The sequence below is a fragment of the Takifugu rubripes genome, chromosome 11 (genome assembly GCF_901000725.2).
Source record: "Takifugu rubripes chromosome 11, fTakRub1.2, whole genome shotgun sequence".
Lineage (NCBI taxonomy): Eukaryota > Metazoa > Chordata > Actinopteri > Tetraodontiformes > Tetraodontidae > Takifugu > Takifugu rubripes.
In genome coordinates, this window is record NC_042295.1 from 1,329,009 (window position 1) to 1,351,254 (window position 22,246).

Sequence of the window (22,246 nt, forward strand, 5' to 3'; positions counted from 1 at the left end):
TCCGAGGACGCCATCCGCAGGGACCGTGATGGACTTGTTGGTTCCTTCATCCATCCAGTCAGACAGAGAGGCTTCAGTCTCTGTAGGCTAATCTAATATCACAGCACTTCTGCACTGTAGCATGTAGCAAATGTGTCCTGCGTCCGCGGGAAGGGCCCGACTGAGAAGGGTCAGTTTTCCTGCGTTTGGTTTTTGCAGCTGGACGCAGTTTATTTAATTGCGCCCGGTAAAAAATTACAATAATTGGCCGGCCGTGCTGTAATTTCCAAAATGAAGCCGATGAAATCACGTTTGCCGCGCACAGAGTCCAGGAGCTTCTGTTGGCGGCGGTGATTCGGATGAACCGGCGCGCGTGGAGACGCCGTGGGTCCGTGGTCCGTTGGTGTGTGTGTGTGTGTGTGTGTGTGAGCTCTGTAAACTGCTCAGGAAGACGCTCAAATTCGAGATAAAGCTTCCAAAAAAGGACAAGAGCAGCTTTAAAAGGGAAGCAGGGGACACTGGGAATGGTGGTGAAACCATCTTCTTGGCACTGCCTTTGAAGATCACGTTTCCTGTGGCTTTCAATGGGAACAAGGCAGCCGTCAACATGTCCCCCTGTCCCCCCGTCCACATACGACCCGCACATGATAAACGTCCCCCCGGGACCCCCGGCAACGCACACTTGGAATCCAACCAATTATTTACAGTTGCCGGGGATGAGACCTGCACTTTTTTAACGTGAACTTCGAGTATTTGTCGTAGGTGTGTGTGTGTGCGTGCGTGCGTTCGTGCGTGTGCATTTTGCCGTGACGCTTAGATGGGCAGAGGCAGATGGGATCCAGCTCAGCTGCGAGCTGTGGCCCCTTTGCTCCACAAACCCAGCACAGAGGACCTTGAACCTGGTTACACACACACACACACACACACCGATACACACATCTCCGTCATTTTGGCAGGTTTGATCCAAACTAGTGTAGAACCGGACACAAACGGAGATGAACTAGTTATTAAAGGGTGAAGCGGCAACAGGCCAAACATTAGTCCACTCCGTTGGTCCACTCACACACTCTGGATCTCAGGACCGGAACGTTCGCTGATGTAGCAAATCACCAACTCTCTGACATTCTCCCCCCGCACACACACACACACACACACACACACACACACACACCGAAACACTCTCGCACACACTGATTCACAGGGAAAACAAAGCCCCCAGTCAGGGTAAACAGAGCTCTCACGCCAAGGCCGAGACCCGGCGTCGCCAGCTCAGGGGGCAGGTGACACTCACACAGAGAGATGGAGCGAAGGACAGAGGGAGGTAGAGAGAAGAGAAGCGGAGGAAACGGAGGAGAGAGAGTCAGCGATGACTTAAACACTGGGGCTGGAATTAGATTTGGCCCCAATGATATAATGTTGCTAACAAGATTTGGCTTATTGGTGCCTGCCCAACATAAATTCCATTGAAGCCATATGGAGAGCGGAGCGCCGCTCCGTCCGACCTGCTGCGCCTCGGCTGAGGGAACAATGGCGTCCGTTCACAGAGACACGGACTCGTCCTTTTTGCCCGGCTTTGTCGGGCCTCGCGCTCCATCGGAGAGGTTTGCTAATTTAAACCAATGAAAATGATTTTATATTCCCCTTTTACAGAGTGGTAATAAACACGCGACTCCCGTAATAAACAGGCAAAACCCTCTTCCAAACACAGCTCGGTTTGTTTTGGGTGGACACTTTAGTTGATGGATGAGCCGAGGGCTCCGGGGACCACCCACGTCCACTCGGGCTCCTAGCGCTAACTAGCGCTAACTAACGACACGGCGGCTAAACGAAGGTTCCTGCTGGACGCCTGTGTACTCCACACGTGTGTGCAGCAGCCTCCCGCTTGTTTATCCGCCTCCGATTGCATTTTAGCCCGCGTGTTATATTTAACGCTTGTGCCGAGAGGGGCCTGTGATTTATTAGCGACACCCTCCACGTGTATATACGCTAGCAGGATATGTGTGCAGGCTCTGTGCTTTTATGCACGCGTGTTTGTAATTAGCATCACGTGCGGACGGACGCCCGCTTCTCTCCGCCGCCGGGGAGAAGCGCGTGTCTGAGACGTCGGCGTTTGGCTGATTCCTGGCGTTGAAGGGAGACGGATGGTTTTCCTGACAGAAGCAGGTTGGGGAACATGCGTGAGCAGAAGTCTTCATGACAGGGAGCGTTACCTCTCCTCCTATTTATGAATCGATACTCTCGCAGACGGCCGTGCGCTTTAATAGCGTGCTATTTACCCATTTGGTCCGAGTGTTATTTGTCCATTTGATGAATGTGCAGAGCATATTGCCATAACCTATCCAACATAATGCTTTATTGTTTTAATGCCACTGGCAGCTGCCGAGAGCGTGTAATCTACCGTTCTCATCGAGCTCCTGACTGGAAAAACGCAATACATCACTCATTTCTGTTACTCCTTTCTAAAGTACTCAATGACTTATTAGTCCCAGCAGGTGCTGATTGGTTCATCCGGTGAACGTTCATGTTGAGAACCAGCAACGTTTCTGCACACGTGGAGCCCGAGCGGCTGATTCTGACAAGGTGAACATCCTCAAGGTTCCTGAATATCCCCATTTATAGGAAACAGGAATATGGTTTTTCCTCAAATTCGCTTTCTTTTGTATTAAGTATTCATCGACGGGCCCTTGAAGGCACCGTACTGGACTGCCAGCAGATGCTAAGAAATCTCCCGTAGCCTTCGCAGCTCTCAGTTTATTGAAAAGGTTGTTTTTTTTTTCTCTATCTTCAAAAATATGTTGTCCTTACAAAAACTGGCCATTTTTGGTCATGGAAATGTCCATTTCTGTTCTTCAGGATGAGGAAACCGAGCAAACCCTCAAGTAAAAGGACATAAACGCCATATTTCGATGGAATTTAGGTTGCATTTGGTTCTAAAAGTGAAAAGTGCCCCGAGATGTCGACTGGAACCCCGCAGCTGTGGCCTGAACGTCCCCAACACCGACTAATTATCAGAGTAAAGCGCTTTTGTCCAGCAGATTAGTGGATAGCAGCAGACGCTTCACTCATAGACTTTATGTTGGCAGCAATCTGAATTAACATTAGTCTACTTCTGTAATGAGCAGGCAAACTTGGGCTTGTGTTCCAGCTTCGTCTGTTGATTAAGAACCAATTCAGACGCGTGTTTTTATTCCAATAAAGCAACGGCCCCTGGAGGGGCGGGTCGTCCCGAATCTAAAGTCTTTAAAATAAAACAGCCGGTTTATGCAGATCAGCTGAGCGACACCAACACCACAAGAGCACACGTGGTCTTTAAATCCTGTCAAATAGGTTCCTTTAATGTCAGCTTGTCCATAAAGTGGCCTGCTAAGGGAACATGGAGGCAGACTGCATGGCTGTTCAGGCAGCTGGCTGATTTAATGCTGCTACAATACTTCCTGTATTTGAATTGGCTGCGTCCTCTATTCACACAAAGTCAGGCCATTATCCTCCCGACTGGCTGATTTGGTTTGTTTTTTAGCCATTCGGCCTCGTTTCAGTGCGCTGATACCCATCATAAGAGCAACAACTCGTGGTCCGATGCAGGGGCGGGGGCACCCAGCCACTTGGAGGTACTTCTCTTCCGATCAATCAGCGCTGACGTCTGCTGGCTTCGCTCCTGCCTCCACACACACGGCGACGCACGCCGGCGTGGCCGCCGTGCTCATTAATACCATAAACACGCTGGCGGGGGAACGCCATCGTTAGGCCCAAAGCTAGGCTACACTCTGAAGGAGGGTCGCGGCCCGAGCGAAACGGACAGAGCTCCTGGAAACGGGACCGCTCCCGGGGACGGGAACGCGGCCGTCTGTAGCTACCGGCGCTCCCGGATTTTACGTATTGCGGCTGTGATCTGAAGAGCCGGCCTAGTGCACGGACGGGAGCGCTCGTGTGGCCGAGCACACGACGTTCGGATCCCCGAATAACTGGGAACTATTAGTTAATCATCTTGCGACGAGCCCAGAGGGCCGTGTTGTCCCCTCGTTTAAACCGGAGTGACGAAAGCAAGAGAGAGGGAGAGAGAGGGTGAGAGAGAGGGAGAGGGGGGAGCAAATGAGTTCACTGGCTCCCTGAAAGCTACTCAGTGCTGCCGTGACAGACAGAAAGAACAAATGGAGGGATGAAGATGGAGGAGAGAGAGAGAGAGAGAGAGAGAGAGAGAGAGAGAGGGTGGGGGGGTGCAGAAACGGGAGCGCGAGGCTGGCCGGAGAGTATGGTGCTGAGAGAGGAGACGGCAGCACGAAAGCAGAGTGTGGTCATTATATCTGCCCTTCAGCTCCCACCAAATCCCCCTTCACCTCTCTGCCCCCCCCCCCCTCCACGTTGCCAGGCGAGAGTTTGAACATGATGCGCAGTGACAGTGTGAGATGATGAAGAAGAATTCCTGTATTCAGAGCGACCACTGCTTGGCCCCGCCCCCACCTTCCTCTTCCTCCTCATCTCCTCTCTCAAGTCCACTGACAAGTCGGGCCTGGATATCATTGTATCACTTATCCCGGGCTCGCCTCCGCCACTCTGCCTCGTTTACCCAGAGGGAAGTGTGAAAAGTGTGTGTGTGTGTGTGTGTGTGTGTGTGTGTGTCTGTGTGTGTGTGTGTGTGTGTGTGTGTGTGTGTGTGTGTGTGTGTGTCTGTGAATGTTAGTGTCACTCTGTACGTTGTGTGGCGCATGAGTGAGGCTGCTGCAGCTGATGTAAATGGGCTTTTGTGGAGTTTTTAGGAGGCTGCATTTAACAGCTCGCTCAAGGGAAACTCTCTCTCTCTCTCTCACACACACACACACACACACACACATACACACAAAGGCTGTGAGGCTTCACAGGAAAGGAGGGTTAGTGCGAGAATTAGGGCGAGAAAGAGGGAGATGTAGGAAGTGGCGGAGAGCGCTCTTGTGTCTGTTTTGGCTCGGACGAATGAAAAGGGGGAATTTGGGAGACACTTTGTGCCGTTTCCCAAAACGGACTCGTGGCTGGCGGCGGTCCACTTCAGCCGGTCCGCTCTCGCCGCCACCGCCGCGGGCGACGGCGTGCAGGAAGACGCTTGTTGTCGTCTTCTGTCCCGATGACGGAAGGAATGGAAGAGGCGGCAGAGATGTTTGGTCCGCTCCTAATAACAACTGATACGATCGTCCAAGAACTCGGCGCCGGGGCGACAGGTCGACGTGTGCGCTCCCGCGAGCGAGAAGAGAAATGGCACAGTTCGTTCTGTGCCTGGTAATCAGCGGAACCCAATGTGGGCCCGCGGGCCTCCCGTTGCCGGCCACAGTGGCTGAGCCGGACCTGGGGAGGGTGGATGGTCACTTCCTGCTCTCCTCTCTGCCCCAGAGGGCCTCCCGCTGTAGCTATCGCCCAAATCTGCACATGCAGGCGAGTTTCCCCCGCCAACTTCTGCTCCTGCAGCCCAGAGGACGTTATGACGTAACCGGTTCTCTCCCATCTTCTCCCAGGGGGTCACATGACCAAGCGCATGGTGAGGTCGAACCCGTGCGTCAGGATCTTATCGCAATCTTAAAGTCTTGGGTAATTAGCTAAAATGAGCGTAAGGTCATTCATATTTCCAGCAGCATCTTGGGGCTGCTGTTGGTGAGGATCCGTCCGTTGTTCCGTCCTCCTGGCAGGGCCGACCCCTCTTTCCCTCCATGGCGCTGCCCGCCGCCGCCGCCGCAGCTGGTGCTAGTGACTTCTATTAGGAGGCGGTCTAATGTTACAAAACGCTCATTGTCTGCCGACAAATGCTCCAGAAGTGCATTATTAACTTAATTAAGGCTGATTTACAGTGGGTTGGCTGTAGGCAGGGCAGATTATGTAACGCGTGCATGTGACCTGTGGCCATTTATGCATGGATCTACCGTGCACATGCCGATGTGACAGAGCTGCACCAGCCAGGTGAGCGCCCGTGTTTTGGGGTTAGCGCACTCTCATGGCTGATGTTGAGGGACTCCATCCGGGTCCCCTGTCGCCACCCGACTCCCGAGGTACATTTGGACGGCTCTAGCCAGCGAGCTGAGGCGAGGCCGGAGGCCAAGGTTGAGTGGAGGGTCACACACATGATGTGATGAGAATTTTGATTGAATTACTTTTGGTCTGTTCGCTACTAATTTACAGTTTAGGAGGTACAACTTATCTACTTATGACGATCATTTGTGTTGGACTCGAGGCCGAGGCTCGAAGCTTCAACAAACATCTCTCTGTCTGCTGACGGAGTCAACGCTCCGGGCATCAGACGCCGCGGCTCATTAGTCCGGTCAGATGTCGGCGTTGCGGTTGTGGAGTCACACAATTGTCACGTATCAGGATTCTTGATTCGCCTTTAATACGCTCTGCAGCCTGTAGATTCCCCACGTCTGTCCGCTCAAACATGCATCAACAGCTGCAGCGAGGCGTTCAGAAGCGATGGAGGGCTGGTGGTTTGGGCGAGGGGTGGCGCCCGGGCGGAGCTAGCGGCGCGTTGCCTTGTGGTTAAACCGAAGCGTCGTAAAAAACCCTCTCTACCGCTTCACCCAAGAAAAATCGGATCATCCCATCAACCACGAGTTTGTGACCAGCTAATGTCACCAAATGCCTTCGCTGGAGCTGCGTCCGCGTGTGCGCACGTTAAAGCGTCCCAGCGCCACCGAGCAGCCGTGTCAGTCTCCCCTCCCACCCGGGTGTGACATCATATATATTATATTCTACATTGTATATGTGAACCTGCAGAGGCGTCCCCATCAACACGGGACGACATAAACCGCAACACAAACACGTCAGCGGTGTGTTTGATGTGTGTCGGGGCCGCTCACCCTCCCTCGGACCCACATAGATCACACACACATGCGACCTTGCACGCATGCGTGTGTATAATGCGTGTTTATTAATAAAATATAGGCGTATGAATAAAAGAGCAGATACACGATGGAGCTGCCGCTGAGCTGAGCCCAGCCTGCTCTCCTCAACAGGGACGTGTGAGGAGCATTTAGCATTTAGCATTTCGTCCTGTATGGAAAATCTAAAAATAAATATATCGTGAGGCGCCTGCACTGTTAGCAAACAAATGCTTCCCGTTTGGTCGCTGGATTGGCGATTGTGTTTTAAGATGCGCACTAATCAACAGGCTAACGCTAGCAGCACGCTGTAATGGGGCTGGAGTCCTGCTGACGGAGCTTCAGCCGGTTTGAGTTGGTCCTCTGCAGCTCCGGCATGTAAATCCTGCGACCTCTGCTCCCTTGACCCGTAACTAACCTGTTCAAGTAAATGCATTTGCGTCACGTGAAGGCAGATAAAGGAAGTCATGCTTCTGAAAGGTCACCGTCGGGACTAAAAGCCAACATTTTTAATAAGCTAGCAGTAATTCAAGAACGATAAAATCGTCCCACTGAATAAACAGCTTTTCTACCGTATATAAAGGCGCTCCATACGGACCAGGGGCTGCGCTTTGTGTGCAGCTTTTCAAAGGACTCTTCCTCTTCTCTTCATTCAAACCAGCTGAACTTTTCCCCCCTTGACCCTCTGCTGACTCCCTCGCCAGTTGTGCGCAGCGCTAGCGGTCCGCGCTCGCCTCCACGGGTACCTGCGCCGCCGCGGCGCTGGGCCTAATGGAGCTTTGTTCTTTTTCACGTACGGTTTTGAAGTTTGACACGGGTTTGCTCTTATTCGCCGCTGGTCTGGAGGAGAACGCCGCAGGGGCGCAATCGCACGCGTCTGCGCGTTCAAGGGCGTGTAGAAAGCGTAGCGAAACGACGCTTCCGTGTCTGAACGGTGTCGTTCCAGGACGGTTTTCACACCTCTGTGAGTGCGCAGACACGCGGGCCTCTGTGGCGTTTTCAGGCGGTGCAGTCAGATCAGAGCGAGGCATTATGGGATGGAACGCCAGAAACAAGAGCGTGTGCAGGAAACCCCCTCTCCCTGACGCTGCTGCAGCCATAAATAATTTCTGCACTCGCACGTTTCTTCGCTGTGAAGTCACCAGGACGACCACTCGGCCGGAATCCTGATCCAAGTGTTCCAGACCAGCGCCGAAGTGCGTTTTAAACGCCGCTATGTTGACACGGGTGGTGGCGGTAGCTCAGTCTGTGTGGGACTGGGCTGCGAGCACAGGGGTTCTGGTTGTAGGGGAAGGTGCCAGAACCCCTTCAGAAGTGCCCTTGAGCAAGCTACCCCACCCATAAATGAACTGGCGACCCATCCACCCTGTCTTCCCCTTATGTGCACCCTCCCCCGGACCCGAAAGCAGTCAGAAAAGGCCAAGATGTCCACAAGAGGCAATCGTTTTCTTTAATTCAAGAGTGTTTCAAGGATAAAAAATTCAAATCAAAATGTGTTTTTATCAGACTTAAAATCAAAGCTAATTCGTTAGCTGCTTCCGCCTCACGGCTGAGCTAAGAAGTGGAGGTTCTGTGTTCTGGTAGTCTGGATTGTAGTGGAGTGGAGATCAGCGGCGTCATCGTCTTGGGTCAGACGTCTGACGCGATGGCCGGCGACAGTCTCCTGACGCTGTGCTGTCCATCAGCGTCCTCGGCGGACACCAACACCAGCAACCTCTTTCAGCTGAGGCCGGCCCTGCTGTCCCAAAGCATCGCGGCCCCCCCCCCACCCACAAACATGCTTGTCACAGGACATCAGAGCTCACAGTTGCTGCGTGTCCAGGTTGGGATTCGTCACTGTTCTGGGATCTGCCTTCCACCGTCGGCGATTTGTCGATGCTTACGCAAGCACGATATTTTGATTACGCTCACTGTGGATGGAGAAACGCTTACAGCCAGGAAAAGAGATGGATACAAACCACCAAACCGACCCCGACCCCCCCGGCCACAGCCTTGGGGTGAGCGGGAGGGAACCGTTTTACATTTTCTCCACTAATTTATTCCATTTTGGCTCTGATTTCAACATATTGAACAGACATATGTGCAGTCCTTGACTGAGATGAATGCTAAATGCTAATGGGCGAAGCTTCCCCTCAACAGAATCAAGGCTGACATTTAAAAGTAAAATCAGTTAGTTCATATCAGAACAGTTTAGCAGGTAACTTCAGCTAAATGATCACTAGATCTCAGTTCAAACCCGTCAGTCAGTAAGAAGAAAATCGACTAACTGGCGGGACCATGTCCTCCTCCTCAACACTAGGTGGCGATAAACGTCTTTTCAGCTGGTTAATACGGCCTCTCTTGTCTTCTTGGATGTGGTCAGCGGTTGCCTAGTTGATCCCCGATTCGCACGGCTGTTTTTAAAGCATCCTTGGCTCTATTGAAACACCAGAACCTGCGTCGTTAAAACTCCCGCCGCCACCTGATGGAAACCAGACGTACCAGAACATTCGTATCATCCCAGTGTACCAAAGCCAATCCTGAGTTGTATAAAGGTCATTTGTACCGGCAACACGGCGCACACTTAACTGTTTAATATGATCAGAAGGCGGCGTTTGGGTCATACAGGTGCTACCTTATTAGCATGCTGGACAGGATGAATGAGCAGTCCTTAACCCTGCGTTAAAGAGAATAATCAGTCTTTAAATTCCGGGTGGAGGCGGCTGTCGGTCCTCTCTGGGTAGGCAGGCAGTCAATCCTCGGGTCAGCACTAGGTTTTCATTAAAGGGCTAATTCAAAGCGGCCCACGCAGAGTGTCGGCGGTGTCGCGGTGCTGTTGTTGGCACCCTTTACAACGCGGGCTAATGAGCCGCCGCTGGGAAGGTTGTGGTCAGCCGTATGTAGAGCGGGTGTAGCCCAGAATATATGATCCGAGAAGACGGGGAGAAAGTCCCGACTCCAGGGGCCGAATTAGGCCCATGAATCACTTTCTTTTTCATTTGTTCCTTAATCACGCAACCTGTTGACTGTTGTGATTCATGGGCCCAGCGGCCGGCCCTGGTCTCGCCCGTGGGGCTCCAGCATGGGGCTCCAGCATGGGGCTCCAGCATGGGGCTCCAGCATGGGGCTCCAGCATGGGGCTCCAGCATGGGGCCGTCAGGCAACCTCAGAGGACTTTCAGGCTGGTGGACCAGACGCCGTTAGTGCGTCCTGAGCTGTTAAAGCGCCTTTGATTAGTTGAGGAGCGGGTGGAAAACAAGACAGAGGAAGGGTTCTTCGTCAGAGACGCCCAGTTGGGTTAGGGTTAGGTTAGGGTTAGGGTTAGGGTTAGGGTTAGGTTAGGGTTAGGGTTGGGTTAGGGTTAGGGTTAGGGTTTGGGTTTGGGTTAGGTTAGGGTTAGGGTTAGGGTTAGGTTAGGGTTAGGGTTAGGGTTTGGGTTAGGTTAGGTTAGGGTTCAGGTTAGGGTTAGGTAAGGGTTAGGATTAGGTTAGGGTTTGGGTTAGGGTTAGGTTAGGGTTCAGGTTAGGGTTAGGTTAGGGTTAGGTTAGGGTTTGGGTTAGGGTTTGGGTTAGGGTTAGGGGTTAGGTTAGGGTTAGGGGTTAGGTTAGGGTTCAGGTTAGGGTTAGGTTAGGGTTAGGTTAGGGTTTGGGTTAGGGTTAGGGGTTAGGGTTAGGTTAGGTTAGGGTTAGGTTAGGGTTAGGGTTAGGTTAGGGCTCGGGTTAGGTTAGGGTTAAGGTTAGGGTTAGGTTAGGGTTAGGGTTAGGGTTAGGGTTAGGGTTAGGTTAGGGTTAGGGTTAGGTTAGGGTTAGAGTTAGGGTTACCCTAACCTAACCGTTCCCTCGCCTAATCTGGTTCCTCCTAACGGAACGATGATCCCTCGTGGGTCTGGAAAATGAGCAGAACTTCCAAATCCGGCACGGACCTTGTCCCCATACTTACTCGGGCTGTTGGTGTGCGCGCAGTGACATTAACGTGCACTCTGCTGAGCACAGGAGGGTGTGTTAAGCCGGGCTTTTCACAGTCCATCTGGATGATCTCCGGTACATGTTAATGAGCTTTCCCACTAATGTGGGCTCAGGGGTCCAACCGAGCAGCTTTCTAAGGATGGAGCCGTGGGAGCGCTGGGCCAGCGATGAGCACATGCGTGTCCTCATTAGCACCGGGGTTTCTTGGCTCATTCATTTTAATCATCAGGTGTTATTGATGGATGATGAAATGCTGTCTAAATGCTGTTTTTTAAGAGTTTAATTACCTCCAACAAGGGGAGCAGGCTGGGTTTGCCTGTTTGCTAGCCAAACCACTGAAAGTGCTACCAGCCTTCTATGAACAGGATATGTGGCTAATGGGCCGAGGAAGAAGGAAAGATCTGAGTCCTCTTCGCTCTAGTTTGGTTTGCGTGACGTGAAAATACTGTTTCTGGCAGCAGAGGGAGAGATGGAAGAGAGGAAAGAGGTCGGAAAGCTGCTGGGATCAGACAGAACTAATGGAAAGTTGCCTGAGCAGCAGGATGGGACTCACGTTTTACATGAAAAGTGTGCAAATCTACCTCTGTGTGTAAGATGGGAGGTGAGATTAATGTTAAAAGCCCAAAACAAACAACCAAATGGAATAGGTTTACTATCGCTATGGTTACCGCGTCCATCCCAGCATCTCGTGATGTGGGAGAGAGAGAGAGAGATGGATGGATTTTTTTTCATATCCTGTTCTGCTGATTGTGTGTGTGTGTGTGTGTGTGTGTGTGTGTGTGTGTGTGTGTGTGTGTGTGTGTGTGTGTGTGAGAGAGAGAGACAGTGTAAGAGGATTAAACCCCGTTTGCAGCCAAGGCTGAGGACTGAACCATTTCTGATCATTGCTGCTGTACAGTCACAGTTCATCTCCCCCTCCCTCTCTCTATCTCCCTCTCTCCCTCTCTCTCTCTCTCCTCCCTCTCTCTCTCTCTCCCTCCCTCTCTCTCCTCTGTCTCTCTCTCCCTCTCTCCCTCCCTCTCTCCCTCCCTCTCTCTATCTCTCTCTCCCTCCCTCTCTCCCTCCCTCTCTCTCACCCTCTCTCCCTCCCTCTCTCTCTCCTCCCTCCCTCCCTCTCTCTCCTCTCTCTCTCTTCTTCATGTCCCTCCTTCTGTCTGCATCCTGTAAAACTTTGTCCTGTTATCTTCAGTTCTGGGATCTGCTGTTATTTTTCCGATAACTTTTTTCTGACTCATATGTTGCTCTGAGCTGCTCTCTCTTTTGAAGTCTGATGAGCGTTGCAGCTCCAGTGGTGCAGCTCCAGGGGTGCAGCTCCAGGGTTGCAGCTCCAGGGTTGCAGCTCCAGGGTTGCAGCTCTAGTGGTGCAGCTCCAGTGGTGCAGCTCCAGTGGTGCAGCTCCAGTGGTGCAGTTCCAGGGGTGCAGCTCCAGGGTTGCAGCTCCAGTGGTGCAGCTCCAGTGGTGCAGCTCCAGTGGTGCAGCTCCAGTGGTGCAGCTCCAGTGGTGCAGCTCCAGTGGTGCAGCTCCAGGGTTGCAGCTCCAGTGGTGCAGCTCCAGTGGTGCAGCTCCAGTGGTGCAGCTCCAGTGGTGCAGCTCCAGTGGTGCAGTTCCAGTGGTGCAGCTCTAGTGGTGCAGCTCCAGTGGTGCAGCTCCAGTGGTGCAGCTCCAGTGGTGCAGCTCCAGTGGTGCAGCTCTAGTGGTGCAGCTCCAGTGGTGCAGTTCCAGGGTTGCAGCTCCAGGGTTGCAGCTCCAGTGGTGCAGCTCTAGTGGTGCAGCTCTAGTGGTGCAGCTCCAGTGGTGCAGTTCCAGGGGTGCAGCTCCAGTGGTGCAGCTCCAGGGGTGCAGCTCCAGGGTTGCAGCTCCAGTGGTGCAGCTCCAGGGTTGCAGCTCCAGTGGTGCAGCTCCAGGGGTGCAGCTCCAGGGGTGCAGCTCCAGTGGTGCAGCTCCAGGGGTGCAGCTCCAGTGGTGCAGCTCCAGTGGTGCAGCTCCAGGGTTGCAGCTCCAGTGGTGCAGCTCCAGTGGTGCAGCTCCAGGGGTGCAGCTCCAGTGGTGCAGCTCCAGTGGTGCAGCTCCAGTGGTGCAGCTCCAGGGGTGCAGCTCCAGGGGTGCAGCTCCAGGGGTGCAGCTCCAGTGGTGCAGCTCCAGTGGTGCAGCTCCAGGGGTGCAGCTCCAGGGTTGCAGCTCCAGTGGTGCAGCTCCAGGGGTGCAGCTCCAGGGTTGCAGCTCCAGTGGTGCAGCTCCAGTGGTGCAGCTCCAGGGGTGCAGCTCCAGGGGTGCAGCTCCAGTGGTGCAGCTCCAGTGGTGCAGCTCCAGGGTTGCAGCTCCAGTGGTGCAGCTGCAGACCCTTAGGTCCAGTGGTTTAGCTTAAGAAGTGCAGCTCCGGTGGTTTCTCCACAGTGGTTGATGCTCCAGAGGTTCCAGTGGTGCAGCTCTTGTTATTGAACCAACTTTAACTTTTATTCTTTTATATCAATTTTAATTGCTTCATTTGACCTTGGTGTCACTCTAAACCTTCAGGAGTGTCCATTACTTAATTGCCCCCCACACACACACCCACACACACACACCCAGATCAGCATTATCCACACAACACGCCAGACAATAAACCCCTTTTAAATCACCGTGTTACTTTACCCTGTGACATGAGACCCTGAAGAAAAGATCTCCAACATCAGATCGCTGGGAGGGATCGTGTCGGGGGCGTGAGAGGTTAAGACTTGTTGAATAGCTTGTAGGCGTCACACAATGATGTGGATTAGGCAGCTCCAGGAAGGGGCCTCCGGGGCTTTACTGGGGTGTTCAGCAGCTTAGAACGACCACGGTAACACTGCGACGCCGCACGTCCCTGCAAACGGAGGAGGGGGGGGGGGCACAAAGGCCTGACCCGAGTCAGAAGCTGCATGTACAAGGCCCAGATGGTGAATCAGCTGGTTTACCCCAAAACACCAGTATGGATATATTTATCAGAGGGGGGGGCCGCCTGGCATCGACTGCATAACCCCCCCCCTCCTTATCTGAGTGGTGCTTCACCCCGTCCTGGGATCACTGCGGCAGGAGAGAGGCAGGCAGCCGGCTTGGATCCCACCACAGCCGGGCACGCTGCGCGTTAGCCAGGATAATAACAGTGCGGTTTGTATTGGGTTTCCTGGGCTAAAGTAAGAAGCGCCCACTTCCTGCAGCCCTCCATGACAAGGGCGGGATCCGTCCTCGCTCCTGAACATCTGCCAGCGCATGTGAAACTCGCTGCGGTTTTTATGTAGATGCGGAACAAACCTGAAAAGACTCCCAAGCTAATCGGAGCTGCCGTTCATCTCGCAGGCACCTTGCTTTCTCCAGAACGTTCCGGCTGCCCGAACATCCTGGTTTAACCCGAGACAGTAGTTTAATTATCTCTTTTATAAGAATTTGCTGCTAATCGCCGCCGGCTAATCAGCATTGTAAAGAACTTCCGACTCCGGAATTCTTAGACTCCGGATATGAAAACCAAATGATTGAAATCACAGATTGGAATTCCCTCTTCAAAACATTCCACTGTACTTTAGCTCCGCCTCCAAAGGTAGTGGGAGGGGTCACCGCGGCAACCAAAGATGATGGTGTTTACGCCGGATCACTTGTATTCCTGAGGGTTTTTTTATATCTAAAACTCCGGTGACCTCCTGGTGGACGCTGCAGGGACGTCGGGGAGCGCCGGCGGACCTCCGGCCTGGTCGATGGTGTTGCTGGGAACACTGGTGTCCTCTGAAGTGTCCTCTGAAGTGTCCTCTGTTGGGTATTCCATGGAAAAAGTAGGCAGGGAGAATCCTCAGATCTCCGTTTGTAGGGTGCAGTAATGATGTTGTTTACTACAGCGTGTCCTGTGTCCTTTTCCCGGCCTGTACACATGAACACTTCGCCGATTTAAACGCGCTCATATTTCCTGTATTGTTTGAAATCGTCGTAATTGCGACCAGGATTCCGAGCCGACCGAATCTGCCGGGGTAAACGTTGGCGCGGGACATTTTTGTAAGCGTTGTCACATCCGCCCGGCTGCTCCTGCCGCCCCAGAAGCACGTGTGTGTGTGTGTGTGTGTGTGTGTGTGTGTGTGTGTGTTTGCTGCAGCTTCACATGCTGACATGTAGCTTTTCGGTCGCTACGCTCCAAGTCTGGTCGGGGTTAGTCACCGAGCGTCTGGGCCAGGGGCGGCAACGATTGTGTTTTGCTTTAAAATATCTGGTTTTGTCTGTGTCACAAACACAGCTGGGAACTCTCACAATGGATTGTTCAAAACATGCGCTTTCGGTGCCACAAAGACGGCCACACACGTCCCAGGGCTGCTGGAACCAGCTTACTGGGTGTACTGGTCTCCAACGGCGGCCTCCCGCTGGGCGGCTGTTTCACCCGGGCGACACGACAGGACGCCATGGCAACATGTAGCATTTATTGGCTAAAATGGCCCAAAAAGGAACAAAATAATTCCAATATATTCAGTCATAGCTGCTGAAATCAAAGGATTGAGGATTCATTTGGGCCTTTGTTGCTTTGAAGCTGGCTTTGAACTGTATTTGATGTTGTTTGAAATCTGATGGAGGATTCACATCCGCCTGTTGAGTCATCCTTTTTGTCCTGCATCTGATTTGAGCTCTCTCCCCCCCCCCCCCCCCCCCCCACAGAGCTGCAGAGGGAGGGCAGCATCGAGACCCTCAGCAACAGCTCGGGCTCCACCAGCGGCAGCATCCCGCGCACCTACGAAGGCTACCGCTCGCCGCTGCCCACCAACGAGAACCAGCCGCTCAGCCTCTTCCCCACCAACTTCCCCTGAACTCGCACCCTGACGTCCAGCCCCCCCCCCCCGCCGACCCCCCCCGCCGCCGCCTCCACACCGGAGCATCGCACCGATGGTTTCTGCATTCCCGACGGGTTGGAAACATCTGAAGGAGTCGTTTAAATGGAATTACACTTCCAACAGAGTGGAATATTTTAAATAGAGACGCTCGGCGTCTTTTATTTTTATAAATGTGTCTCACACACACACACACACACACACACACACACACCTGCGTACGTCCACTCTGAACCCCCCCCCCCCTCGCCTCTCCAGGTGTGTTTGAAGTTTTACGGCTGTAGAAGAAAGAGGAGCGCAGACAGGAAGAAATGTTTATTCCAGTCAGTGACGTGTAACGGCTCCTCTGGAGTGTGTGCACGTGTGTGTGTGTGTGTGTGTGTGTGTGTGTGTGTGTGTGTGTGTGTGTGTGCGCACTGCTCTCGTGGCCACTCTAAATGTTTGTGATTAAATTTGCTCCTGTCATGCCTTTGATATTCCTGTAATTATATCTGACAAACATCCTGTAACGAGATGACACCATTACTGCGCCCTGTTTACAGCGTAAATGAGAGTTTTTAATCATTTAAATACCCCATTACACACACACACACACACAGACACACACACACACACACGCATGCACATATCTTTTTGCCTTTCCAGAGAGAAAATTTGAATCAGGCAGCAGGATGGAGTAATGCGCATTTTTGTACAGTAGCTTATCTTTGACCAAATTCTTTATTCCTGCCTGTAAACGTGTTTCTGTTCTTTATATGTCGGCTTTAATATTTGAAATATCTTGGAAACCTTTTACGACGAGGTTCCATTGATTACATTAGTAATCCAATAATAACCCTTAACCAAGATTTTCTTAACATGTTAACAAATCATCTACCGAGCCATATCTTATTTATCAGTTTATTACATAGTAATGCACATTTAATAACAGCTGTGAGAAACATGTATGAAGGTTTTTTGGTTATTTTTGGAGTCGCAATAGAGCTTCAGGTTCATGGTGTTCGTAAAAGTCATTGATGAAAGTTTAATTAACGTTAATAATCCTCACTTAAGGAAGGAACGGCCTTTATTTTGAGATTTTAAAGTGTTAATAAATGACTAGTTGCAACTCTGACCAACTCCTGTTGTGAACTGTTCGCTGTTTTGTGTCCTGAAACCTGAGGCGGTAAAGAGGAATAATGGAGGACAGGCTGTTGTCAGGCCAGACATCAACAGTCTTTTTAGATAAACCAGGTTGTTTGTAAAAAAAATTTAAAAAGAAAAAATTCCCAGAATCCATCCCAGAACATAATAAAGCTCTGACATGAAAACGTGTTTCTTCTCACTCTTATTGCTGGTAATTACAGCGTTCGCAGTTCGACCGCGGCGGTGACCATCAGCACATGGCGCTCGTGCTAATTAGCACCATATTTTTTAACAGGCAGTAAAGTGTCGTTTAGGAGCTTTTTTACGGCCGACTGGCTCTTTGTTGTGAAAGGGGAGGACGTGTTTGTTCCTCCACTAATCAACGGAGGATTTCAAGGCCTAAAACTCCTTCAGCCTTCTGTTTTATTCCAAGTCGAAGCAGATAATGTTGCTTGTTTGTTCCAGGTCGTCCGCGCGCTCCTTAGCAACATGTCGTATCAGAAACGAACGCCAGCGACCGGTTTATTCCAGCTTCATCAAACCCACAAACATGTTAGAAATCCGAACCTGCAGCCGGAGAGGAGACGACGCCATTTTACCGTTCAGCAAAAGCTCTGTTGTTTATTCCTGTCAATACAAACAACTTACAGTAATTAAACCAATAAAGATAGTTTTCAGGGGTTTTGAGGAATTATTAATTTAGTTTGTGTTTAACTCGGATACGAGCGGGAAAAACTGCTGTTGTGACAACTGAAAATCGGACTTTTAAAGTACAATAGCAGCATATTATTCAACCACTGACACGTGCGTCCTGTCGCAGCTCAAATTTTCAAACCCATTGAAGCTAATGATGCTAACGCTAGCTTGGCTAGCAGATCTGGGCTTCCTCCATGGTGCCGGAGCTCCGGGACCACGTTGGATTGGCGTTCTGGGAGTGGCGACAGTTGATGCGTGATATTGTGCTGCTGGAATCACACAGCAGCAGCACTGGAGTAAATAATCCGAGTGTAAATTAGCAGTAATTACAGCGCTTCTGTTTTCTTCTGGGTCAAATTGCTACTCTGGCTTCGGAGAAGTGACAGCGGTGAGTTGGCAAAATCTGTGAGGGCTGTTTTAAAACCTTCCAAACAACATTTTCCATCAGATGTCCAGACTCTCTAAATCTGATGTGGAGGCTAATTATGGATCATTTGGGTTTTTGTTTTTTTTTAAAGGCCCTCTGGAGCCCAGTTACTATCTTTTCTGTCCCAAAAAATAGATAATTCTCCTAATTTATGTCATTTTAAAGTTAACTTATCCGCTCTGACATATTGTCTATTTTAAAATCATGTTATGGATAAATAAACCGATGGTTCAGCACTTTTACTAAAGGATATACAGATTTATTTACTGAGTGTTTCACATTATATGATTTAAGTTTTATTTTAAACACACGTGATAAAAGTTTGAATTCGGTTTAAAACCTCCCGGGAAACAATAACTGACCCGAACAGACAAATATGTCAGACTTACCGTTGATCGTTTCTACGAAATTAGCAATATTTACATTTGAAATGATTTGAATGTAAACTTCAAAGAGCTGCCGCTGAGAAAGATGTGAATTCTGAAATATTTGATAGAGATTATTTCGGGTTTTCAGTTCTGAATTTGAAATCATCCGCAGTCCAAAATAAATCTGCTCCTTAAATCAAGCTCAGCATCGGGGTCAAGATGCGTTCACTGACCTGAACCCTGGTCGGAGTTCAGACTGTAGCTGACTCCTTTTTTACAACACCGATGCAGGAGGAGAAAAGAGTCGCGAATTACTCCGGATTCACTTTTTTTTAAAAATCTTTTATTAGAACATAATTATCGATATTTCGTTCCCATTTTGAGTTATGAAGGAACATCTAAATTTAATTGTCACTATTTCGTTGATCGATTGCGGGTTTCCGGTTTCCAGACACCATCCACATTAAAGCCCAAATGAAACGCTGCATTTCCAGTCGTTTCCCCTCATCTCGTCCTATATTTCTGCCTGCAGACGTCACTGATGTCGCGTCTCCCTCCGGCCTGCAGCTCGCCCCCAGCCCCATAATGCGATTCCATGTTCCTGCCGCAGCCGATAATTCGATTCCTCCACACTGTCAACGCGTCTGCAAAACACGCAGAGATTATTTCTCAGCATTAATGGAGCAAAGAGTGAATATAAACTGTGAATATAAAGTGTGAAATGTACCTGCAGCTGCTCCAATGCTCCCCCGTTAGAATCAGCCCAACGCGCCTCACACACTCTTTATTTTCCCTGTTTGTTCTGACGGCAGAAATCGATTTTTTTAAAAATGATTATTTAATTTTGAGAAGCTTTAGAGGCATAAACGCTAGAAAAGCAGAACCCGACGGTTAAATGCAGAAAATAGAGTAATTTCCTCTTCTATCTTGGGTTCTTTTCTTAGATTTTTTTTACACACACGGAACGTGGAATATTTGGATTAATTAATCTCTAAATCCTGCTAATGAAGACGCCACGGAGACCCTCACCGACCGAGGAGAGGGGGTTTAAATATTTATTTGAGGATACAGCCAAAACTTTGAATATCTTTTTGCCTCTTTTGGTTGTTTTTTGTCTGTTTGATTATCAGGGGAACCTCACGGTGTTGCTCAAAGGCACAGCGGCGCGATTCCCCTCCAAACTCCCGGGAGAATGTTTTATTAAAGAGAAGCTAAAATATTTGTTGCAGCTTGTTCGTGCTCAAAACCCAGAACAATAAAGTTTCAACACAATTTTAAAGTTCTCTTTCGCTACTTGCGCTTGCTCAATGTTTTCAGCGGGACCGAACCTGATCACGCACCTTCTGCAACTGGAACGTCTGTGCGTGACAACTCTGTCCCGCAGCCTCCCCGAGGTCCCGGCAGCGCCCCCGTCTGGTGGCTGTCGGTCACGTCAGACACTGAAAACAAAGCAGGCACGCAGGTAAATGCTGTGTGTGTGTGTGTGTGTGTGTGTGTGTGTGTGTGTGTGTGTGTGTGTGTGTGTGTGTGTGTGTGTGTGTGTGAGGGGGGGGGGGGGTTGTGTTGTTTTTGCTTCAATTGGGAACTGATATGTTTCATTTAGCAAAGTGCATTTTGGAGGAACGGGAGCAGGAAGTAGAGGAGATGAAGGAGAAAGGGAGAAAGAGGAGGAGGAAGAGGAGGAGGAGGAGGAAAGGACCACTACTGGCCGGGCTTCCATGTGACAAGGGGAAATATGAGGGACTTTGACAGGTCTTAAACGGTCTGGCGCCAAGGTCCGAGACTAGCCGCTAAATATAGCTGAGAGATGATGCAGGGAGATGGAAGGAAAAGATGTAGAGATAAAAAGGAGGAGAAGAACAATGTGGAGGGGGAGAAGAAAACCACGGTACTCGATTACACGCGAATGTGGCGCAAAACTGCCCCGCTGTGTGATCAGAGTGACGCGGGACGCCTTTTTTTTTACGCACGTTTTCACATCCGGAGCTGAAGTGTGGAGTGTTGCGTTCAAGGACACACAATAAATAAATTACACGCGGGCCCAGAAGGCTGCTGTGGCCGAGTTAATGTATAAATCCGCCTATTTACACGTTTCTCCACCAAACAGAGCCACGAGCAGGCGCGCAGCCTATTTACTGCCTGCGTCCATTAATCTTCAGCACAGATGATGATCCATCAGCACCAACTCATCAACTTTAATGACTTTTAAATGGCGCACAGTGGAGATTTCAGAAGGCAAACAACAAACAAGTGACTGATTTGGACCGAGTGTTGTTGATTCAACTGTCCATATGTTGCTAATCTTTATTTCTCCTTTTGTTCCCGCAAAGGCCCTAAAAGCTCTGGCGCTGTGCTGCCCTTTAATAAATCCCGAGGTGCGTAATTCCGAACAAATCGACTGTCAGCAAACGGGATCCGACCCGGAGGCCCTGCGCCGTTCAGGTGGCGACGGGGACGCGCAGAGGCGCACTGGGCCCACTCTCGCCCCCGCGGCGCGGCCGTTGACGGCGCCCTGGTGCCGTGCGCTTCCGCCGGAGCTTCTCCGGCCTGTTGACTCCGAGGTGGAAGCGGCGCAACAAGTGTGTAACACGGAGGAGAGATGTGCAACACATTTCGCGCTCTTAAATCACATCAGACGCTGAACTTTTCTGGGCTTCTGCCTGAAAGTTGCCGGTTTCTGTGTCGCGACGCTCTTTGTCTGTTTACGCTCCCACCGGGGCCAGATGACGAAGGGGAATTTGTGAGTAATAATGGTTCCTTAATAATATCCAGGGCATTTCATGTCTGCGGCCACTAAGCATCCGCGCGTCTGTCAGGGGGAAGCCACACAAACGCGGCCGTGTTCCAGGGGTTAATCTGAAATCCGCACTTGTGTCTGCCGGCCTCGCCGGGGAGGATTATCACTTTTGTTTCGGTTTTTGTCGAAGTGACGCTTGCGGCCCCGCAACTGCCGTCATCCGTGCCCAGAGAGGGCTGCTGTTTATCCAAATGGAGGCAAAGCAGAAATCACATGTGACACAAAGTCAGGACCGACGCAGGAAAAGTGGAGCGAAGGCGCAGACAGAGGCTACTGAGGGGGCGCGAGGGGCTCGACTTCAGCGTAAATATAAAGAGACAAGAGGTCGTTCTTGCTGTGGCGCATCGGCACGGCTGGCGCCGGGCGGCTCTTTAACGAGCCGGGTTAATCGGGAGGTGCGGCGGTGGGTTTTTCTTAAGGAGCTCAGCAGAGGGGAGCTGGAGGTTCCCCTGCGCCTCCCGGAGCCCCCGCGCTGTCCTTGGGGTGTCAGGATCCAACCTGGCGGGGGATTACGCGCCCGCACGAACGGCCTCGGCTCCGCGTCCGAGCACTAAATCATTTCATCACAGCAACTGTTTGACGTGGAAACACCCGCGATCCCCCCCCTCCCCCCCCTCCCCGCAGACCCAGAAGGACGCGGGACGGCTGCGGCAACGACTCCGCTCGTTTCGGGTCCAAATAAACAGGAACGAAGCTGAACTTGATCGCAACTTTATCCAAACAGAAATGTCAAAGCGTGAACTCACCGTTTTCCTCCTCTCTGATTTCTCTTTCTTTCTCTCTCCCCCTCTCTCTCTGCCTCTCCCCCTTAAACTTCATTCATCTCCATTCACCCGCTTTCTGGTGCGTTTCCCCTCCGCGCGGCATCTGGGCTCGTCTTTTCCAGCCTCGTCTCTTTGTCGCGCCGCTGCGCCCGCTGCTGCTCCCCCGTCAGCTCGATCAGGAGAGCGGACTGATAATTGGTCCCCGCCTGCCGGGGGGAGCCGGGGCCGTGCGAGGCTGACATGCTAAAGCAGTGTCAAAAACGTCCAAAAGAGCCCAGAACACGCAGCTCATTCTAAATGTGCGACCGGGAGAGCAACACCTCCTGGCTTTATTGTGTGAGTTCTACAGGACAGTGGTCAGCGTGCAGAACCGGACCCGACCCTGTGCGTTAAAGCGGGCATTAACACACTCGGGCATGTGGACAGGTTCTCCGGAGGCGACATTGTAAAAACGCAAGCCGAAGGAGGTGATGCCTCCACCGGCCAAGAAGTGAG

General features: G+C 51.3%; 1 protein-coding gene and 1 long non-coding RNA gene across 2 annotated transcripts in view; one reads left to right on the top strand and one right to left on the bottom strand.

Annotated features, from left to right (window-relative positions):
• bcas3 (BCAS3 microtubule associated cell migration factor) overlaps positions 1–16,888 on the top strand; it is a 176,716-nt gene extending 159,828 nt beyond the window's left edge. The window contains exon 24 of the mRNA XM_029844234.1: positions 15,405–16,888. Coding sequence (XP_029700094.1) covers positions 15,405–15,553 — 149 coding nt within the window. The 3' untranslated portion in view covers positions 15,554–16,888. The remainder of the gene's footprint in view (positions 1–15,404) is intronic.
• Positions 16,889–18,498: 1,610 nt separating this feature from the next.
• LOC105418713 (uncharacterized) lies at positions 18,499–22,245 on the bottom strand. Its single transcript, XR_965794.2, has 4 exons — positions 21,734–22,245; positions 19,531–19,629; positions 18,918–18,992; positions 18,499–18,834 (listed from the first exon to the last, which is right to left on the bottom strand). It is a non-coding gene; the product is annotated as an uncharacterized lncRNA (long non-coding RNA).
• Between the last annotated feature and the right edge of the window lies 1 nt (position 22,246).